At 42.2% G+C, this 19764-nt stretch overlaps 1 protein-coding gene across 1 annotated transcript in view; it reads left to right on the top strand.

The window, feature by feature from the left end:
* Nucleotides 1–19764, top strand: part of UNC45A (unc-45 myosin chaperone A) — a 24520-nt gene extending 4756 nt beyond the window's left edge. The window contains exons 3-20 of the mRNA XM_018569873.1: nucleotides 649–685; nucleotides 1261–1436; nucleotides 4987–5079; nucleotides 6532–6699; nucleotides 6866–7034; nucleotides 7118–7288; nucleotides 8695–8866; nucleotides 10233–10533; nucleotides 10633–10727; nucleotides 10819–10960; nucleotides 12473–12613; nucleotides 12706–12833; nucleotides 13936–14002; nucleotides 15367–15480; nucleotides 16208–16323; nucleotides 16442–16559; nucleotides 17469–17624; nucleotides 19426–19764. Coding sequence (XP_018425375.1) covers nucleotides 649–685; nucleotides 1261–1436; nucleotides 4987–5079; nucleotides 6532–6699; nucleotides 6866–7034; nucleotides 7118–7288; nucleotides 8695–8866; nucleotides 10233–10533; nucleotides 10633–10727; nucleotides 10819–10960; nucleotides 12473–12613; nucleotides 12706–12833; nucleotides 13936–14002; nucleotides 15367–15480; nucleotides 16208–16323; nucleotides 16442–16559; nucleotides 17469–17624; nucleotides 19426–19701 — 2640 coding nt within the window. The 3' untranslated portion in view covers nucleotides 19702–19764. The remainder of the gene's footprint in view (nucleotides 1–648; nucleotides 686–1260; nucleotides 1437–4986; nucleotides 5080–6531; nucleotides 6700–6865; nucleotides 7035–7117; nucleotides 7289–8694; nucleotides 8867–10232; nucleotides 10534–10632; nucleotides 10728–10818; nucleotides 10961–12472; nucleotides 12614–12705; nucleotides 12834–13935; nucleotides 14003–15366; nucleotides 15481–16207; nucleotides 16324–16441; nucleotides 16560–17468; nucleotides 17625–19425) is intronic.

Here is a 19764-nt window from a genome sequence, read left to right as displayed (position 1 = left end):
GGAGTTGTTTAAAAAGAGGGGGGGGGGGGGGGGGGGGGTTTAATGTCACTTTAAGCTTTGAAAATGAAAGAGAAGCTGATTGGTTGCCATGTACAACCTGCTCCAGTTTTTGTCTGCTGCAGTCTTAGTAAATTCCCCTTATTGTTTGTTTGACTCTTCCCATGTCACAGAACTCACACCGAAGCCACCATTTGAACTTGAAATGAGGCCGCATGTCATTTGTCATGTCAACAAAAGACATTAAATGGAGCTCAGGCACATTTCATTCTCATCTTTACATGAAGATTGCATCATAATTCATTGTGCTCTGGGAACACATGATTGTGTTAATCTGGAGTTCCAGTGCTGTTCATTTCCTGCAAACAAATGCCAAGTTCATCCACTAAAGAGCCCGGGAAGAGCAATGTAGGGAGAATTAGTCAGTACGTAGTGACATACCGGTAGCTTGTTTGTTTCAGTAAACACATGTAGCTTGAATTGATCCGATTAAAAAATCCCCCCCAAAAAAACCAACCTTGTGCCCTCAGAATCCTCAAGGTGTGCATACAGGCAACTTAATTTTCTGTAGTCAGAGCCTTAGGGGTCCCTTTCCAATAAGAGAGTACACCTATGGTGAAAATAGATTGTCATTTGTGTTTTCTTTTGCAGGAAAACTACACAAAAGCAGAGGAAGATGCATCAAAAGGTAAATGGACGTCTACTCCATTAACTATGACTTGATTGGAACAGAGTGAACCATAGTCCTCAAGAGAAATAAGTAGTACAGATCGGAAAGCTTGTGATCAGCGTGTGTGAGTTGAAGCTTACCCATAAGTCATGGTATGGGATGGCCAGGGCCAGATTACCATCACAACATTGGTTTCCTGCTAGGAAGACCACAGAAATGTTTCTTGTTTTATTGGTCTAAGTCGGCTTAGAATACATGTACATTATATGAGGTCGTGGTATGTTTCTTGAAGATGGGGGGTGGGGTTCTGGATGATTACCAAGTTTCCTCTGAAAAGCTGCCTCTTTGTCTCTGCTGCCTATAGGCGCAGGCCTGTTGCGCCTAGTCATGTGGCCATGAAGATGACTGCTTTATATGCCCCATGGTGGTCATTTCCTCTATTCTGTCTTACAGGTGTTGTGATCAATATTATTACCGCTAGGATAGCTATTCATGATTTCCATCATTTATATTACTTATCAGAGGTGCTGTAAAAGCCTTGGAGAACATATCAAATTTAAAGATAACATTCGTCATGGCTCTTTCTTCTGCAGCTATAGAGGTGGATGGCGGTGATGTGAAGGCCCTGTTCAGGCACAGTCAGGCCATGGAGAAACTGGGGCGCATAGACCAGGCCATCCTTGATCTTCGCAGGTGTTTGACGTTGGAACCCAAAAATAAAGTATTTCAGGATGCTGTAAGAAACCTGGGAGTCCGGGCACAGGAAAAGGTATGCGTGGGACACATTCATTCAGTATATGTGGAATGTGTGTAAAGTAGAAGTCCAAGCATGCAACAAACTACTAGCCAAGGGGAAGTAAATGATTATAGTATAGATACACATTTCTAACTTGTGATCGACTCTGACAGTATCAATATGAAGCCAAAGGTGGGTAAGGATTATTGTTTATTGCTAGACCATGTACATTTTGCTTTGACACTGTAAAATAGAAACTCAGAATAAACGGGGTGCATCTTATCTGATTCTAGAGCAGATAATTGCTGCCCTCAGTGTTACTTGCTTCTCTCCATAGACTGTATTGTCTACTGCAGCCTTCATTTCTCCCCCATGATTGTATTAAAGGAGAACTATGAGATGAGTGATTTCCACTCCCCTCATAGTTCTAGCCGACCTGTGACAATGAGACTGTCACAGGTCGGCTCAGTAGATCGGGAGGTGAGCGAACACATACCGGCGTTCGCTCACCTCTCGATCCTGTCACGGCTCTCTGCCGTGACAGGGGGAGGGGCTGGATTCCCCTCTCCCCGCTCCGATCTGCCAGCGCTGACTGGCGGAACGGACGGGGGAGGGGGCGGGTACAGCTGGCTCTGCCTCCAGATAGGCAGAGCCAGCTGTCACTCACGCAGCTGGGCGGATCCCGTCATCTAAGTCGGGATCCTCTCCGGCTGCTGCGTCTCAGTATACCGCAAGCTATAGCTCGCAATATACTGAGCTTAGGGTAACGGGAGGACGCTAGTTTGTGGCCTCCCGTTACCCTAAGGAGAACTATGGGGAAAAACACTGACCCTATAGTTCTCCTTTTTAAGTTGTAGCCTGAATGAAAAAAATATGACCGATTTTCCTTCATTCAGGCTAACCGTGCGGATGAAGGAATCTCCAGCTGTGTATGTTGTATTCTGACAGCAGCGCCAGCCACTCTCAGAATACTAGAACAGTGCTTGCAGCTTATTGGCTCCAAGCACTGTTTTGACTGATGATTTGTGTCTCTTCAACAAAGGTTTGTCTTATGATTTACTTCTGTCAAGGGTATAGGGCCACCCACGGATCAAATTTTGGCCGATTCCTGCTGAATCGGACAAAATTCACTCCTTGTGTACCAAGCTTCCCACTGAATCCTTGCTAGAGGTAAGACTAATATGTAAAACTAGAGACTGATTAGTGTGGGAATCTGTGCAAATCTAGAAAAAGAAATCAACATGCAGCGGAAAATATAGTGGCCATAAGATTTCCATTCATGAGAATGATTTGAAATATTCCATGCACATCTCCTTACATAATATATACTTATTAATGCAATTAGAGATGCACCAATATACCCGCCGCCAAAATATATCGGCCGCAAGTGCCATTTGTTCTATTTTTCCTTCCAGCTGGGTGCTGCTGTGTGTCGCAGCGGGAAGGAGAGGAACTGTCACAGGAGGCCGAGCGCTGCAGGAAGAGAGCGCTGTGAGCGGCCAGCGTCTCTCCTCCCCACATCGCTCCGCCTCCTGTCACAGACCGGGAGAGACGGCAGTATTAGCGGAGACAGCCAGCGCTGTCACAGGAGGCTGAGCTCTCCTCCCGCCCAGCCTCCTGTGACAGCCAATCCAGGATGGAGAGCGGCGGTGTGGGCTGAGACAGCTGTCATTGTTGTCGCAGGAGGCTGGGCTCTCCTCCCACAACGCTCGCTCAGCCTCCTGTGACAGCTGTCAGGAAGGAGAGCGGATACAAAAATCAGCGATCGCTGATTAAAAAATTGAGCACACAGTATGGTTACTATATCCTCAATTATGAATTAATGGGTAGTGATCTACATCACCTCCTGTTCATTCATGATTGGGGTTATAGTACACATACTATATCCACAAGTTATGAATGAACAGGAACACTCAGTATAGAGGATTCCTGTTCATTTATAACAGGGACTGCATAAAAATAGATAGAGGACACTGTGTTCTCAATCTCTTTTTCTATTTTAAATGGGAAATATCTGTTTAGACCCCTAATATTTCCCCGAAGCCCCTAAAAGTAAACTAAAAAATAATTTTTTTTAGTAGAAATGAATAACTTAAAATAAAATATGAAAAAATTAAAAAGTTTATAAAAAATAGAAAATATTTTTTAAAATGTGAAAAAGTTAGAATAAAAAACATTTTTGGTCTCGGCCTGACATTTTTTTTCACTTCGGTTTCGTTTTATAAATTTTCATTTCGGTGCACCTCCAAATGCAGTACATGATATCATAGAAAATGATTTTCTGAGGTAGAAGGATGTTTTTTACTGTTGTGGAGTCAGATGCTATAAACATATTGTTTCACTGTTCTGCCTCAACTGCAGGAAGTTGTTCAGATGTGCAGTGACCCACAACTACTGGTTTTCATCTGAACACAGCAGTCAACTGCTGATTGGTTGCTGTAGTTTATGCTTTGAAAAGATAGGAACTAAAAAAAGTCTGTTTTCCCTAATACCCTGAAAAATCGACTGTTTTGTCTTGCATGCATCGTAAAGAATCGCAGTTTACTTCCTGACCTATGACTGAGCCTAGATGCTCATGTTCCGTCGCTGTATATCTGCAGTGTGGGATCATCTAAGGCACTGCTGCCTCTGACTGCTAGTCTCAGCAGATTTGGAGTAAGATTTGGCAATACTGTACTTCCCGTTGCTCTTAGTGCTGCTGGATAGGAAACTGTACCTCAGGAATGGCGGTGTGCACAGCTTCCGGTTTCTATTTGATCTATTCTGTGGATCTGTGATTTCTGCTCCTCTTCTGCTGATTTCTGAACTACTACCTCTCCAGTTATCAGACCAACAGACATCAGGGAGAGAAGCTCTGACGAGGAAGAAAAGCCCTGCTCCTCTACCAAGGTGGCCACTTCAGTATAGAGATACAGTGTAAAACAAAGCATGACAAGTCAGTAATAGGAAAAAGATCAGCTGCAGACATCCTACAGGCAATACTGCTGACCCTACGATTAAGCTCGTTTGTGGTGCAGTGCGCTAGAGTAGAGCAGACCTTAGGAGGGACTGAGCGGTATGCTTTAGAGCTAATGAAGTTTTGTTTTATTGGAGTTATGGGGTTGGACCGTGGCTGTTTGGGATTTAAAGGCTGAATACATTGGTATGAGCTCCTTGATTGCTTTCTGCTCTGGGCGTTCCAAAATATTGGAAAAGAATGGTGTCATTTCCTCAGCTTGTTGCTTATACTGTTGACTGATCCTTTACCCTCTGCTTGCCTTTTTTTTTTTTTTTTTTTTTGAACACCGCTCCCACAGTACAGGTCCTCTTTACGCCTAATAAAAATACACACAAAATGTTAAAAAGAACAAACAGATCTAGAAATATGGGGGGTTCTTCAAAAAGTCCACAGTATAACGAAAAAGAGTATTGGCAATCTCATTATTTTTCTCAGCATATATTTGCTATTTATATATGTTTTCATTTTATTCATTACATTCATTTAGAATATTGATATGAGTAAACTGTTCTTTGTAGGTAAGATTAGTACATTGATGCTTTTTATTCCTGCACTCCATATAACTGTGTAATTTTCCTCTGGCAGGTGCAGCTCATGTCCTCCACAGATTCCCGAGTGGACCAAATGTTTTGCATCTTGCTCGACCCCGATGAGAAAGATGTTGAAAAGCAGCAGAAGGTACTTGCTAATTGGCAAAGACGCCTGATGCAGGGTTAAAGGTGCTAAATATATCGGATACCTCGCTGAGCTTCGTTATTACATCATCAATGTATAATGCTCTAATCCTGTCAGACACAAAGCATTTTTGCCACAAGATCCTTGTATCTGACAGGATCACAGGCACGAATAGCACTTGTGTGACCTCAGCCTATAGCAGGTTGGGCACGTAAGACTTCTTTGTGTTTTTAGGAGAACAATAGTGCTATCGCTGAGGATACGAATAACTACGTCTACATTGTGGTTTTTAGGCCACTTTCTTTCCTCTAGTTATGTCAACCCTCCAACTCCCTTCACTGATTTATAGGACACATAGTACAATGTATATGTGCCACTTTTTCCCCTGTACTTTCCCTGAGCCAATCAGGAGGTCTATGATGACACAACCAATGTAACAGCAGGGTAATTAGAAGAAGGATGTCTTTTGGTAGACGCGAGCATGGACAATCAATCATGGCTTACAAATCTGTGACATGTTAATGATTTTTTTCATTGCAATGTAGGGGATTGTAGGGTGAATTGTCAGCAGAACGGATTTCAAAGGGATCTGTGCTACAATAAAAAGCCTGCCATTGCTGACCTTTTGAAAAATGCTTGTTGTTTGGCTGTCATGATCATGATCTGTGGCTTCAGTACTTTTACTCACTCAGCACAAGCATACTGCAAGTGAAGTCAGGTCAATAACAATGTAGTGTAACCGTGTGCCCCCCCCCGCCCGCACTCCTTGCAGCGTTTGAGAACTAATAACAATGGTGGTGCTCATAGTGATAATCACGGATGGCGTCATGTACATCAATCAGTAGAAAGTGAGGATCACCAGCACTCAGAAGATGAGGTTCAAATCATAATGTCCGTTTATTCAAATAGTCACAAATATCACATCACATTATGACTGGTGACTTTATTGCCCTAATGAAGGGACCCTGTGTGGCCCCCGAAAACGTTAGCTATGTGATATTTGTGACGATTTATTTGAATAAACGGACATTATGATTTGAATGTCATCTTCTGAGTGCTAGTGATCCTCACTTTCTACAGATCAATAACTTTTTTTTTTTTAATTGATCTAAAAGGTATTGAAGCCATTGGATCAGCTTGACAGCCAACCAGCATTTTCAGAAGGAGACATCTGCTATGGCACCCAACACATTTCTGACAGCACATTTCTTTTAGAACATTTGCCAATCTCTGATACCACAATATTATACAGTATCCAACTGTTAGGTTACATTTTACATTCATTTCAGTTTGCACTTCATTAGATAAAGTCATTAACACAAAACTAACAGTCTGATAGTTTAGATAGGCTGGAGCATTACAGAAGTCATCAAGGTCTCCAAAGACATGAGCACAGAGATACCTACTGGAAATGCCACATTAAGTTTGAAGATTTCATCTACCTTTTATTTGCAGGCGGCACAGAATTTGGTGGTCTTGGCTCGAGAAGATGCCGGAGCAGAGAAGATTTTCCAGAGTGATGGAGTCCGCCTCCTGGTACGACTATTGGACACTAAGAAAGCAGACATGATGTTGGCTGCTCTGAGGACTTTTGTTGGTCTCTGCACTGGTCATCAGCCTCGAGTAAGTTTATACTCCCATTAGGGTGACTCTTTTGGTTCTCTATTACTTGTGTAAGATAAACGGCGCTGCAAGTTTGAAAATCATTATGGTTTGTGGATAGAGGTCTATGTAGAGATAAATAAAACTTACAATTGCCATCTATAGCTCTGTTCATGTATTTCTCTAGACATTGGCTATCCTTCATGCGGTGAGTATGGAGAAGTTTTGTGCAGTGATGGCAGTGGATGATGAGCCAGTATCTCTTGCTGCATGCACCGTCCTCAATACCATGTTTGATACTCTGAAAGAAGACATGAAAAAGGATATCCGAGCAAAGGAAGGAGCAATTATTCAAGGTAAACATCTAAATGTAATGCAGCAATAGCAATACAGAGTTAATCTTACAAAAATGTTATATCTTTGATTCGTGTCTTTCAAGATCCCTCTAAGGAACTGAAGTCAATGATTCATCACCTGCTTGAGATGCTAACTCAGGCAAATGTGTCCTCACACGGCAGAGAGAATTCTCTTAATCTTCTCATAAAAGTGGTACCACGGAAGTCATTGCGTGATACCAATAATGGAATGACCTTGTGGGTCATTGATCAAGGTAAGTGGATGACTGACCTATTAAAGCTCCATTATTTCAGCCCCTCATCATAATATGTATAAGTAACGCGACTGATGCATGCTATCATGTTTTTCCTTTGTTGCAGTTATTGATTTCATATTGTTAAAGCGGAAGTTTAAAAAAAAAAATTCCACCCGTTTTATATCTCCTGACAGCCCGAAGGGCTTTAATGGTTGTTTTTTCCCTCTCGTGTGCGGCGCTCAGCGCGGACACGAGAGGGGGGAGGGGCAGGACGTCTTAAGACGCCCTCCCGCTCTGAGCAGACGTCCATCTGGCCGTTCACAAACGGCCATGGACGTAAGGTGGTTAATGTGAACTTTATACGATTTTATTTGTATACGCAACATTGACTGATCTGTACTTCCATTCTGTGCTACTATGTTGTATTTACATTTCTTGCTTGAAAAACCTTTAAAATCAATAAACATTGATTGGACAACAAAAAAATGTTTTCCTCTCTCCCCCAGCAATATTTTTTATTTAACTTTTTCTGTACAGTGCAGTGTATACACTCAGCCAATTCACGGCATCTTCAAGATGCCATGAATGGGCCGGCTGCTGTGGAAGATGTAACTCCTGTGCACATGTGTAGGAGTAAAATCATCAGTGGCCACCCAATGGCCGAAGAGGACTTCCAAAAACTTGAAAGTGGCAGTGGCGGCAGCAGGGGACAGAACTGAGGGCCAAAGATTGATCTGACTGTGCTGGAGAGGGGCACACTTGTAAGGAAAGTCTGCCCTAATGTGCAAGTGTGCTGTGCATACTTGTACATTGGGGCAAAAAGCATACATTTACATAGTGGTTTACTTGCGCTTTAAATATAACTTAGATCGTATAATACAAAAGACAGACATTTCCCAGCACACTTACCAGCTAGCCTGCAAGAAAAATAAATGACACTGTCTAACAATATGTGTTATAAACAGAGATTTCAGTTGCAAAACTTTTACAAAAAATGTGGAAGCCACACTGCCTCATCAGGGCTCCTCTGTGTAGTGTGGTCCTAACTCTAATCTACGAGATCCTCCATAATGGAGCATATATTGTATATATGCATATATAGTAATGCCTGAAGTTGCCAACGCATTGTGTTAGACAGTGGGGGTTTTATTAAACTAGTATTTCATTATACAGGGAGGTGGAACAAGTGACAAGAACTGGAATACCTGTATAATACTAGAATACCTGTGTTACAAGTCATTGCTATGAATTAGCTGGAAGCTAGGGGACCATGGTTGCTTATCCTGATTTAGATCTGAAAGATTTCCAGATTTAATAATGCTTTAAAGTTTCAGTATTCTACCTTTGAGGAAGCAAGTGAATTTCACTTTGTTGCAGTAGTGCTGGAAATATTCAATCTAAGTTGTTGTTGTTGTTGTTGTTAGGTTTGAAGAAAATCCTTGAAATAGGAAGCTCCCTAGTGGAGATCCCAGGCAGCCTGTCCATTACAGAGACCACCAGAATGAGCGCTTCTGTCCTGCTAAATAAGCTCTTTGATGATCTCAAGTGTGACGCAGAGAGAGAGAATTTCTACAAGCTTTGTGAAGATTATGTTCGGTAAGAAGACTTTAAAGGGGACCTTTCAACAATGAAGATCTGTTTTGAGGCAGATCTGAAACTCGGTATAAAGTGTTTTTTTTTTCTCTACGTTGTAGCATTCCTAAACAAGCAGTAACCCTGTCTTGTGACATACTAATTAGCCATGCGTATAAAACCTGCAATAGCAGATGACGGTTTGTGTGTGTGGTTTACTAACTCATTGGATGTGTCTGATGCTTCCTTTTTTCCGTATAATTGTTGTGCTGTTGTCCTCGCCTTGGGACCATTAGTACCAAAAGTAAGTCAAGTAAATGGTCCCTAACACTAGACTGTCCATAAAACACAACCTTTATCCTCCCCTTTATGAAACCCTTATCCTAACTCCTACAAAAAACCCTTAAAGTGAACCTGTGGAGTAAGGTAATTTACACCACCAAGTGTTTGCATGCATTTGTTTCTTTGCAGTGCACCTCAACAGCCTCATTCCCTGGGTGCTTTATAAAGAAATTTGCAACTATAGCCTGAATGGTTGCCCTGAAACTCCATCCTTTCTACCCTGTTTCCCCGAAAATAAGACCTACCCCGAAAATAAGACCTAGTTCTATTTTTGGGAATTGCTAAAATATAAGACCTACCCCGAAAATAAGACCTAGTTGTGACCATTCCCAGGGCCCGGTGGTGGCATAAGGGGAAACTTGAAGAGCAGCGGGAGAGAATCAGTGGTGAAACGAAGCCAGCGCTAGAGCAAGCGAGGCGGCAGCGGAGGGAGCAGAGCCACATAAGCCAATGCCTCCTCTATAGCACCGGCTCTTGTCACAGGCGGAGTGATATCAAATGCACTCCACCTGTGAGGAATCAATAGTGAAAGCGCGCTTTGCTCATTCTGGCCAGCGATTGGTTACCAAATTGCTCTTGGAAAGGTACGGCACCCCTGATTGCCCTGATCACCCTATTCTTAACTTTGCCATTTTGGATTATTTAATTTGGATTTGCATTCATTTTGGATTGTTGTACATGAAAAAAAGACCTACCCCGAAAATAAGACCTAGTGTGTTTTTTTGAGACAAAAAAAATATAAGACAGTGTCTTATTTTCGGGGAAACACGGTAGCACCCATGTCTCCTGTTGGCCAGCATATGATGGGTGGTCTCTCTGGGCAGTAATAAAGTGCAGGTGGTAGGAAGGACCATACAGGTTGTGGTTGCCATTTGCTTTCTAGAGCACCTGTTTGCCAAGGTATGTTTGGGCACAAAATAAGTTTACAACTAGGCAAAGGAAGCCTTTAATACCCAATGAATTACTTTATTATGTTTACATGTTTAAAAATATATTTGTTCATGCTTTGTTGGCAGCCTTGTTTATTTTCTTAACATCTCACTTGCAGGAGCTGGTTTGAAGGTCACGGTATGGATGGGAAACTACGAGCCATACAAACTGTCTCCTGCTTATTACAGGGCCCATCTGAGGCTGGGAATCGGACTCTCGAACTTACAGGCATAATGGAGAGTATTATAGCTCTGTGCGGTTCAGAGCGGGAGATTGATCAGCAGGTGGCAGTTGAGGCATTGATCCATGCAGCTGGCAAAGCTAAGCGAGCCTCCTTCATCACTGCCAATGGGGTGACCTTACTCAAGGATATTTACAAGAAAAATGAAAATGATGCCATCCGTATAAGAGCCTTGGTGGTATGCCTCTGTCCTTTTGTGTGACTGTGTTCCAAAAACATTCCATAAGCTTTCTTTTTCATGTTTTAGATGCCTAGTCATCCAGTTTTCTTTCTGCAGGGTTTGTGTAAACTGGGATCAGCAGGTGGCACAGACTTCAGCATGAAACAGTTTGCAGAAGGATCTACTCTCAAGCTGGCTAAACAATGTCGCAAGTGAGTTCCTTCACATAGACTAAAGGTCATTGTGCCATAAAGTTATATGTTACATTACGTAATCTGAGACCATCGGCTTCTTGCTTTGTAGGTGGTTGTGCAATGAGAATATTCAGGCAAGCACCCGCCGATGGGCAGTGGAAGGCTTGGCCTATCTAACATTTGACGCTGATGTTAAGGAGGAATTTGTAGAAGATAAAGCAGCTTTACAGGCCATGTTCAGTTTAGCAAAGGTACATTTTTTCCATCACATTCAGTAATTACTTTGTATATAAGAGCATTCGGGCAATTGCAGTTCTACAAAAAATACAAATGCATGAATACTAGGGATGCACCGATACAGTTTTTTTTGGTATTGAGTACAAGTACTGATACTTTGCTGTCGGTACTCGCCGATACCGAGTAACGATACCAGTGCTTCTGCTGGCATGGAGCCAGCTTCCCGAGCAATCTGGAAACCGGGCAGTTGGTAATGACACGCCGCCCGGCTTCCTGATTTCCAGGGAAGCCGGCTCGATGATGATTGGCCTGGGAAAATGGCTTTCCAGCCAAACAGCATCGAGCCTGCCTAACAGCTGGCTCAATGCTGATTGGCTGGGAAGCCGTCTTCCCAGCCAATCGGCATCGAGCCGGCTTCCCGGGCAGTCAGGAAGCCAGGCGGCGAGTAATGACACGGCTTCCTGATTGGCCGGGAAGCTGGCTCCATGCTGATTTGCTGGAAAACCATCTTCCCAGCCTTTAACTGTAAGATAAGAAAGCATTTGTTGAGGCACGGGTGCAGAAGTTACTGGCGGCAGGAGTGGTGTCTGCTCTGACATTCATCATGGAGCCAGCTGTTCGGTCATTATTCGACAACCGGCTTCCTGAATGCCCAGGTAGCCGGCTCCATGTTTCCCTATGGCGCTGCCGGTCAGAGGGAATATTCCTCTGACTGAAAGTTCCGGGATCAGAGCATTTGGGTGAGTACGAGTACTCGCCCAAATACTTGGTATCGGCACCGATACTAGTACCGGTATAAGTGCATTCCTAATGAATACAAATATAAGAACAAATGCATCTGCTGTGCAGATCTTCACAAATGGTGTCAAACCAAAAGTGCTCTTCACCTCCACACCTTTACATACAAGACACACTCACCAGATGCATATGACCCCTTAATATTAAGAAGGTCTTAAATGCTTGATGAAAAAGTTGGTATTTGATGAAAGGACATAGAATCCTTAGAGAGTAGCAGTGGGTTCTACGCATCTTGTGGGTGAGTCTTTTACATAAAGGTGTGCAGGTGAGGAGCACTTTGGTTTTGGCACCATTTGTAAAGATCTGCACAGAACAGCACTTTATTCACACAGTGGAGGAAGATTATTATCTCTTGTTTTGGGACTTTTTGGTTTAAGTTTTTCAACTTATGGATTGTGCTACTGTGAATGTGTTTGATTGATAATTGGCTGTTTATTAATCACCTAGTACTGTATTTGTCAAGCCAAGCATTAACACCTAGATTGCTGCACACATAATAAAATAGAAGAAAGATAGACAGCAATACAAACAAAACATGTAATAGAAGATTTGGTGGGCTGCCTTCTGCTACTGTTTGTTGTATTTTTACATGATATTAATGTTTCCTGTGTGAAATATCCAGCTATATTGCTTTTTGCTATGACCCACAATGTTTAAAATGCTTGTTGCTGTTTGAATGGAAATAGTGGCCTGTTCTATAAACAAGTGTTTGCTTTTATTCTTTCTAGTCACAAGACAAGACTGTCCTTTTCGCAGTTGCATCCACCCTGGTGAACTGTACAAACAGCTATGATCGTGAAGAAATAGACCCACAGATGTTGGAACTGGCAAAGTATGCCAAGCAGCATGTTCCTGAGGAGCACCCGAAGGTGAGAGGCCATCTGGATTTGAGTTGAGGCATATTGTGACTTTGGGTTTTTCACTGAACACTCTTGTGATAATGTGGTGTCATTAACTGTAGGATAAGAAAGAATTTGTGGAGGCACGGGTGCAGAAGTTACTGGCGGCAGGAGTGGTGTCTGCTCTGACATGCATGGTGAAAAATGAAAGTCCTGCACTAACTGATTCCTCAAGGGAACTGATATCCAGGTAATTCTACTTTTTTCTTTTATAAGGTTTTCATTATTGTTTTATGAATGTTTACAGCAACCAGCCTGTGTCAGGTCTGTCCTGTGAGAGACTGTGAAAGTCACTGGCTGTGCACAAACATACAAATCAAGTAATTTGACATGCAGTCCGACCAGGGTTGCTCTATATCCATTCAGGGTCAGTGAGCCCAAGTAGTAAAGCCAGAGGCAGTCAGGTAGCCTACATGTTTCCTTCAGACACAGGTTTCTTTTAATCACTTGAGTATCAGTCTGTAAATACCGTATACCTTCATCACCAGACCATTTTTTGGTTTTAAGTGCTGTGATAGTTTAACAATCGGTCATGTAGCATCGTGCCCAAATACATTTTTTATCATTTTTTGAGACAGCGCTTTCTTGTAGTGGTATTTAATAACCATTGGGTTTTTTTTTTATTTTTTACTATTGAAAGGAAAAATTCAAAATAAAAACTGAAAACCACGTTCCCTTATTTTCTGGTAGAATAAAAATGCACAAATAGTATGAACACCCCCGCAATGGCACCTTTTTGGAAAGTAGACACCCCAAGGTGATCTAACTTTTTTGATGCAGTTTTTTTGGAAATGAAGAAACATGTTGATATTGAAGGGATTAAGACATGGAGCTTGGTAATATTGAACTATATAGGTGTAAAAAGGGGGTTAACAAATGGAGTCATTGAGAATGAATTATAGAGTTAGCAGCTGCCGATCCTTTTAGTCATTCTCTCATTCACAACCATTCCTCTCCTTCCTCTGTAGTAAGAGAAAGTGGAGGGATCTTCACTGTAACAGTAACATGACTGCCATGATAAGTCATCACCGCAATCATATAGTACTGAGCTGCTTGGTTCAGCTTCGTACAGTGTCCCTGTGTGCTGAGCTGTCCTCAACAGGGCTATGACATCATTCCAGAAAATGGACATCCACCTCCCCACCATTTTGTTTTTGTTTTTTGGGGTTTTATTTAACATTACAGTAGTAGGGAGGTGGGTAAAGACCAATTTTTGACATATAGGCCATTGCATATATTTTTCACTAACATTTCTGACGTCTCAGAACTTTCCAATTTACTTCATTCTCCAGGGTCTTTTTGGCTTTGGTTGAAAAAGCTGAAGAACGAGGAAACGTTGTAGCTCAAGGAGGAGGGAAGGTAATGAGATTTCATTCTGATTTTTAGATTGTAATAAATCTTCAGTTAATTATGTTTGATAACTGATCTTAACCATTCTAATTCAAACTCAAGTAGATATTAGAATATTTACATCTTCTGTATCGTTGTGTAGCCTTAAAGGACCTTGATTCAGTTTAGCATTTATCTGTAGATGGGGGTTCAGTCTGGTACTACCCTTGGGAGAGGTGCAGATCACTGCCATGCATTGACTGATAAATGTCATTGTGTCCCTTATACTTCTAGAGACAAAAAGGAAGACGTCACCAGCACTCCAACAATGATGATAACAGCAATTAGATGCTCATTTATTGACAGATGCTGTCTCTCATTGGCAAGCGCTTTCGGGGCCACACAGGGTCCCCTTTGTCAGGCTCAGAGAGGCTCATCTCTGAGCCTGACGAAGGGGACCCTGTGTGGCCCTGAGCCTGACGAAGTGGACCCTGTGTGGCCCTGAAAGCGCTTGCCATGAGAGACAGCATCTGCCAATAAATGAGCATCTAATTGCTGTTATTATCATTGTTGTAGTGCTGGTGACGTCTTCCTTTTTGTCTACATGTGGCGGCACCATCCGCGGTCATTTCGAGCACCCGTCTTTTTTTGGGGGGAGTCCCGGTAAGGAGTGCGACAAGTTTTTTTTCTTATACTTCTACAAAGCGCATCCAATATGACTTTTTTAAGGCTGTGAAAAGTGCTTGGGGGACACCACTTCCGCATAATGCAGCTCTGTATTGGGTACATGTGTGTTATAAGGTGGTACTGCAGCGGGCACATCCTAGTAAAATATATTTTTAACAGTGATATGACGGTTGTTTGGTAGGGTGGACCGTTACTTGTTATAAACACATAATTTATGGAGCAATGGAAAACATATTAGTTATTTGTTACAGATCTATTATTAACTTTTTGAGTTTTTAAAAAAGTTTATTCAGACCTGGGTTGTATATCAAACTGTATTTTAGAAGACTATCTAGAACAGGGTTAGCAAACCTCCGGCCCTCCAGCTGTGGTGAAACTACAAATCCCATGATGCATCTCTCCGAGAGTCGTGGCTGTGGGAATCTTGCAATGCTTCATGGGATTTTTAGTTCCACCACAGCTGGAGGGCCAGAGGTTTGCTACCCCTGATCTAGAAGGTATCACAATTGCTATTTCCAGGGCCAATGAAAATGGAAAATAAGGTAGTGAGAAGATAGTGCTGCTGAAATGTAGGACATTGGGTAAAGGGCAGCAGATAATCCATGTTGCATTTGTATGTCACCAGTGCTTCATATACTCAAATGCTGTTGTTTCATCTTCTTGAGTAGATGACATTAAAGTTTATGTGCATGTCCTTTTTGTTGTAGGCTTTATTACCACTTGCATTAGAAGGAACAGAGACGGGGAAAACCAAAGCAGCGCAAGCACTGGCCAAGATAACAATTACATCAAACCCTGAAATCGCCTTTCAGGGTGAAAGGGTGAGATCATGAGAATGGGAAGACCACTGCTGTATGCAATCATTAAACCACATGGGTGTGAACATTTTGGCACAGCTTTTTGACACCACTAATTGGTTCTATGTATACAAGCAACAGCAATTCACTCCACAGTTTTTGTAAACATGACTTTTTCGGCATTACAGTATTATTGCTTTGACTTATTTATAACTGATAAATATAAGTAATAATAGTATTTATCATGGGGATTTTATAGCAAAACAACAGATGTGCAAAGCCTTCCAGTTTGTTTTCTTTAGAAAGGAGTAGAAAATCCTGTGCCCTGCCACCATGCTTCAGAGGCACCTTAGAACTCTATCCCCCCACCGCCGCCATTTTGGTCCCTTTTAACATACATACAGTACATTGAGTTCTCGCGAAGCAAAACTGTGTTGCCGTCTTCATTTCCAAGAACCTGCCTGCTCAGTGTGGAGGAAGAGGACGTTTGGAAAGTAGCTTTGGGGGCATGCCGACATCAACAGGGACTGATATAGGACACGTTCCTGATCACTTCTCCCAGCAGATGCCCCTGCAAGACTTTTACAATCCTGAGAATGAGATTACAGGGTGTAATTGAAACCATCTAAGAGGGGCTTGCTATTAAACTGACGGTTTTTGATTCATATAGAACAGACCAGGTTCTCTAGTGACAAAACAAAGCATTTAACCACCTGTATTTTGCAATCTCCTCTTTTCTCTGCCCTCACAGATATATGAGGTTGTCCGGCCATTGGTCAGCCTTCTTCACCTAAACAGGACCGGCCTGCAGAACTTTGAGGCACTGATGGCATTAACAAACCTAGCAGGAATCAGTGAGAGGGTGAGGTGAGAAATTGATCAAACTACAACTTGGATTTAATATTAGATTGTTAAACTTCAGATGAGGCAATACATTTATGAGATGCTGTAGAACTTTTTAAAACCCTTATATTGTGTCTTGCAGAGGTAAAATCATCAAGGAGAAGGCAGTGCCCATGATTGAGGGTTATATGTTTGAAGAACATGAACTGATAAAAGCAGCTGCAACTGAATGTATGTGCAACATGGCCATGTGTGAAGAGGTGAGGCTAAAATGTACACTTCCTATTGAGCAATGAGACAAAGAAACAACAAAACTGTACTCTGTACTATTATCCTGGAAATTAACAGTATTCATGATTTGTATCTCACTGGCAAATGTAACATTTTCCAATTAAATTATTATGGAATAATTTTTACAGCTATACACTTTGCATTTGTTTGCAAGCCTAATATGTATTTAGTAATAAACCAATGGGCCGGTTTATTTCCAAATTGTAACACAAATAAAATGATGTGCCAGATTCAACCAGCATGTATTTATCTATATCTCATATGACATACTATAGGGGCGTGTTCATATGTTAACACCTAGGGGTCTATTTATTTTTTTTAAATTGCCCTACGAATATCTGCGAACGTTCATTTTGTGCGAATAAAAACAAAAACAACACAAATGTTCCTAATATATTTCCTTTGCAGAGATGAATGTATTGCAGTGTAAAACTGCATTATTGCCACTAGATGGAGCTGGGGAGCATCTTTGCAGGTTGAATGTATTGTGGCCATTAGATGGAGCTGTGGAGCATAGGCAATAGGTATTTATTTCCTATGCTATTCAGCTCCACGAAACAAATGTTTTTTATATAAATAGTTTGCTACAGTTGGGTATGGGGGCATAGCAGTGTTCAGCGGGTTAACTGAGAATATTAGACATAATGCAAAGCTGACACAACAAAAGTTCTGGTATTGCACATGGCTGTGAGCTGGATTCCATCTTTTCGTTTAACACTGGTTACAAAAGCAAAGAAGGGATCTGACTGATTGCGAAGGATAGTTTGTGGGTTTTACCACAGCTGTAGAAAAGAGGGGATTGCTAGCAGTCAGTTTTTAAAGAAGAGAAGACCGATATACTGTGTACTGATGACATAAGATTGCTTCTCCTACTGCAGGTTCAGGACCTGTTCATGGCAGAGGGATCCGATCGCCTGAAACTAGTCGTCTTATACAGTGGAGAGGATGACCAGCGACTACGTCGTGCAGCTGCCGGGACTGTTGCTATGCTGACTTCCCTGCAGCCCAAGATTTGTCAAAACATTCCACAAGTGGTAAGAGAACATATATTTCTATTTCTCTTTTGGAAAAACTAACTGCTGATTTTTATATTGTTACAAGTAGTAATACTGACCCAGTGGACAGTTCAGATGTGTCACATCAAAATGCATTTCAAGCAGAAAATTAAATTACAAAATAAAGTGACTCTAAACTCAGGAGTTAAAGCTTAAAAATGCATTCAAGTTCCATAACTATTAACAAAAATGTATCTTATTTGTGTATCACTGGGCTGTAGATCCTCAAATCATCTCTGAATTGGTGCTGACACTGTCCTTCCTTCTGGAGGGTGGCTACTTTTGTTCCCCATGGTCCCTGTGTGTGTTGTAAAGTAGCCACCGCTCCAAGCTCACTCCCGGGATGGATTATAATTTCAATACAAATTAGTAACTTAAACATGAGATTGTAGTCCATCACCGGAGTGAGCTTGGAGTGGTGGCTACCGTATTTTTCCGCTCCATAAGACGCACTTTTGCCAGGAAGACCATTCTCCTGGTCTGGGGTAGCCAGACGGCTCCCTCCCTGAGCGAGTGGAAAAGACTGGTAGATCAAGCACTCCCCATTTACAAACTCACGTACGAGCAGAGAGGTAACCCGACACGTTTTGGCCGCATCTGGGACCCGTGGCTGTCCTCCTCAAACACAACTGTGGGGGTGGGGTAGTACTAAATTTCTTTAGCCTTAAGACCCCCAACCCTGGACCTATCAGCCCATGGTGGTATTTCCTGCCCTGTTGACTGCATGTGGCTGTGTTCGATTCCCCATGTTGTATAATACCTATGTTGGAAGGTAAATACCATGTATTGAATATTGCATCAAAAAGCTTGTGTAACCGTGTAATCATATGATCAACGAAGAGTGTGTAACTGTTGTGTAATTATCTGGGTTATGTTGACCCGATTGACGTTTGTTTGCTGGCCGTTTGTTATTATTGTTGTGTCTCAGACACTTTAAAAATTTAAATAAAAAGCATCTTTAAAAAAAAATAAGACTCACTTTTTTTCCCCCAAAAGGAGGGGGAAAATGTGTCTGCGTCTTATGGAGATGCAGTTTCGGGCGCGGGGCGAGTAGTTTCCTTTTGTACATTCAGCCTTGCTCCTGACAAGCAGAGCTGAATGTACAGTGGGAGCCGCTGCTCGTTTAATACAAGGGATCTAGTTAGATCCCTTGTATGAAATCGAGAGGTGGCGATCGTATCTGCCCCCCGCCATGATTTTTGGGGGCCCCCGCTCCTCTGGGGAACCGTGACGGGTCCCCCATAGGAGCTCACCATAGAGCCCCTTGAGCAGGCGAAGAACGTCGTTCTTCGTCTGCTCTGTGTGATTACTGAGGCCGTGGCGCTGTAATCACAGCGCCACCTGTCTCAGCGGTCACTAACTGCAGCTTCTGTCACAGAATCCCTGTCACAGAATCACTGCGTCCTATCGTCTGGAGCGTCTTATAGACCGCAAAATACGGTACTTTACAAAACACACAGGGACCATAGGGAACAACAGTAGCCCCCCTCCAGAAGGAAGGACAGTGTCAGCATGAATTCAGAGATGATTTGAGGATCTACAGCTGAGTGATACACAAATAAGATACATTTTTGTTAATATTTAAGGGACTTGAATGCATTTTTAAAGTTTAACTCCTCAGTTTAGTGTCACTTTAACTTTGATGGTATTTTATAAATGCGCGTGTTTAAACTGACAGTATCACTGATATCACTAGCTGCACACATTATGGCTGATCAGTGTATATTCTGTATATGCTACACTCTAGCATGTCATAGAGTTATTGAATTTATCTTTGCAGACTGCTCACTGGCTGGAGATTTTGCAGTCTCTGCTTCTCAGTGAGAACATAGAGCTGCAGCATCGAGGTGCTGTCATCGTCCTGAACATGATCACTGCAGACAAGGAGCTGGCACAGAAACTGATGGAAAGTGAGACATTTGAGATCCTGACTGTTCTTGCAAAGAATGAAGAAGATGAAAAGAAAAGATCGGTAGCACAAGTGGCACAAAAGAGTCTGACCACAGCTGTAGAGTATGGATTAATTATGCCCAATGTGTCTGCACAGTCTGACTAAGGATTGGGGACCGTGCATGGTACGTTCTGTGTGATACTCCCATTGGCAGAGTCATAAGATGGT

This window comes from Nanorana parkeri, unplaced genomic scaffold (assembly GCF_000935625.1).
Source record: "Nanorana parkeri isolate BGI_ZX_2015 unplaced genomic scaffold, ASM93562v1 scaffold1415, whole genome shotgun sequence".
NCBI classification, from domain to species: Eukaryota; Metazoa; Chordata; class Amphibia; order Anura; family Dicroglossidae; genus Nanorana; species Nanorana parkeri.
The sequence above is the reverse complement of the archived record's forward strand: the minus strand, read 5'-3'. Positions and strand labels throughout refer to the sequence as shown.